Source organism: Daktulosphaira vitifoliae, unplaced genomic scaffold, assembly GCF_025091365.1.
Source record: "Daktulosphaira vitifoliae isolate Bord-2020 unplaced genomic scaffold, ASM2509136v1 Scaffold_64, whole genome shotgun sequence".
Taxonomy (NCBI): Eukaryota; Metazoa; Arthropoda; class Insecta; order Hemiptera; family Phylloxeridae; genus Daktulosphaira; species Daktulosphaira vitifoliae.
In genome coordinates, this window is record NW_026099633.1 from 9,569 (window position 1) to 11,497 (window position 1,929).

Genomic DNA, 1,929 nt, shown 5'->3' on the forward strand with positions numbered 1-1,929 from the left:
TTATAACACGTTCAATTGAGTAAATTTTTCAACATTTCTTACTTTGTTCATTTGTTATTTTGAAGCGAAACTAAGAAGGTATTGGTCTTGTGATGCTGTAATTAACTAAAGAATTTTTATGGGTTTCAGAATTTTCATTCTAATATATTAGAAAAGAGACGATTTTAAGTGTTTCTATTTTTATTTATCCTTATGTGGTTTAAATAATTAATATTAAAAAAATTTTTATTGACTACTAGCGGCTAAATTGTTTACTAAATTAAAAGTTAAATATATTAATCAAATCCAACAACATCACAAAAAAACTTAAAAAACAACGGATGTATATTTTAAAAACATTAAGATTGGCATTAAGTTTGACATGAAAAGTATCAAAACAATAAGATAATTGTTATTTCTAGAGCATAATTTTATTTAATTTGTATCAATTATCATTAATTTATTCAACAATCAGTATAAAATGTTCTAATAATTTTTAAACAACATAAATCAACTTTTTAAACATTGATTTAATAATAAATCAATGAAATATTTTCAAATTAATTTGTTGAAAAATAACTAAAATAATTTGATTTTTTATAATAATTATTTATTATAGAATACAATATAACAAATAGTTTGAGTTATACAATTTTAAGAAATAAAGTATATTTACTTATTTATAATCAACAAAATAAATCCAAGAAAAATTTAATGTAGAATTTACAGTAAAAATATTAAACATAAAACAAAAATCATTAAAAAATTGAATTCAAGTTATATAAATCAAGCGCATAAAAAAATTATACGTTTTATAATAAAATTTATATAATGAAAATACAATTATTTAAATGTACTTTTCAGTAAAATATGTCATCCGATAGCATGCTGCGGCAAAAATTTAAGAATTATAAGGTATTTATATTTATTCGAAAATCGGTAGTATGTTTAACGTGATAATTAGAATATTCCGAAATTTGTATGTGTCTTTTATCAGTATAATGTCAATAATTAGAAAAAATCAAAATTCAAAGCAGTACTTAATCGAAAAGTAGTGAAAGTTGATTGGATTAATATTTAACAATAATAGTAATCAGCTGATTCTGGATACTTCAAGAATTTTTTATTAGTGTAAAGTTTATTGTCGTTGGATAAGTATTTAGTGTTCATATTGAAAAAGCGGCCGAAAAACGCAGTGATGGAATCGTGTCTATTGTCAATATAATTATGCTGAATTTCCATGTTTAGATCGAATAGTTTGCCAAATTGTATCAACTAGAAAATTAATTGATCGACATTAACTACAATTATGATTTACTTATAGAAATTTAAATCATTTACCTCGTTTCGACCTGTAGTTTTAGGTATGTGGAGTGCTACATTAGGAGCAATGCTTCTCAACAGGTCGAAGAGTTTTTTACCGCCTCCTTCGTAGTTGCTACACATATGCTTTTCGAGACTGTACACTTCGTGTTTCTTATACGAAGGGCCGCCCCATGGAGGAGATGTCACTATGACCTGTGGCTTATATTTTTTTAAGGATTCTGCGATTTCAAAGAAATCTCCCAGTATAAATGTTATCTTCTCTCTGACTCCATAAATCTCAGCGTTTCTTTTCGCAAATTCCAATTTATTAGCATCGTTATCCACAGCGATTACTTGTTTGTATCTTTTGGCCAATTGGATGACGTTACCACCAGCACCACAAAACGGATCCATAGCGACGTGTAGGCCTGGACATCTTAACGCTATGTGTGCACTCAAGATTTCGGGACATACTGAATAAAATGATTCTAAAAAAAAAAAAAAATGTCAAATAAAGTAAAACAGTTAAGTTTGTTGAAATAATAATTTTATTACCATTGTCCATCATGATTCCTTCGTCGAATTTTGAAAACAATAAGTACCTCTTATCCCATAAATGTTTTTTAATGTCATTAGGCCGAGTTC

At 26.5% G+C, this 1,929-nt stretch overlaps 1 protein-coding gene across 1 annotated transcript; it reads right to left on the reverse strand.

Annotated features, from left to right (window-relative positions):
• Positions 1-874: 874 nt before the first annotated feature.
• On the reverse strand, positions 875-1,929 carry LOC126908983 (trimethylguanosine synthase-like). Its single transcript, XM_050691340.1, has 2 exons — positions 1,321-1,929; positions 875-1,254 (listed from the first exon to the last, which is right to left on the reverse strand). Exons 1-2 carry the CDS (start codon positions 1,696-1,698, stop codon positions 1,057-1,059), a joined length of 576 nt encoding a protein of 191 aa, XP_050547297.1. The 5' UTR covers positions 1,699-1,929; the 3' UTR covers positions 875-1,056.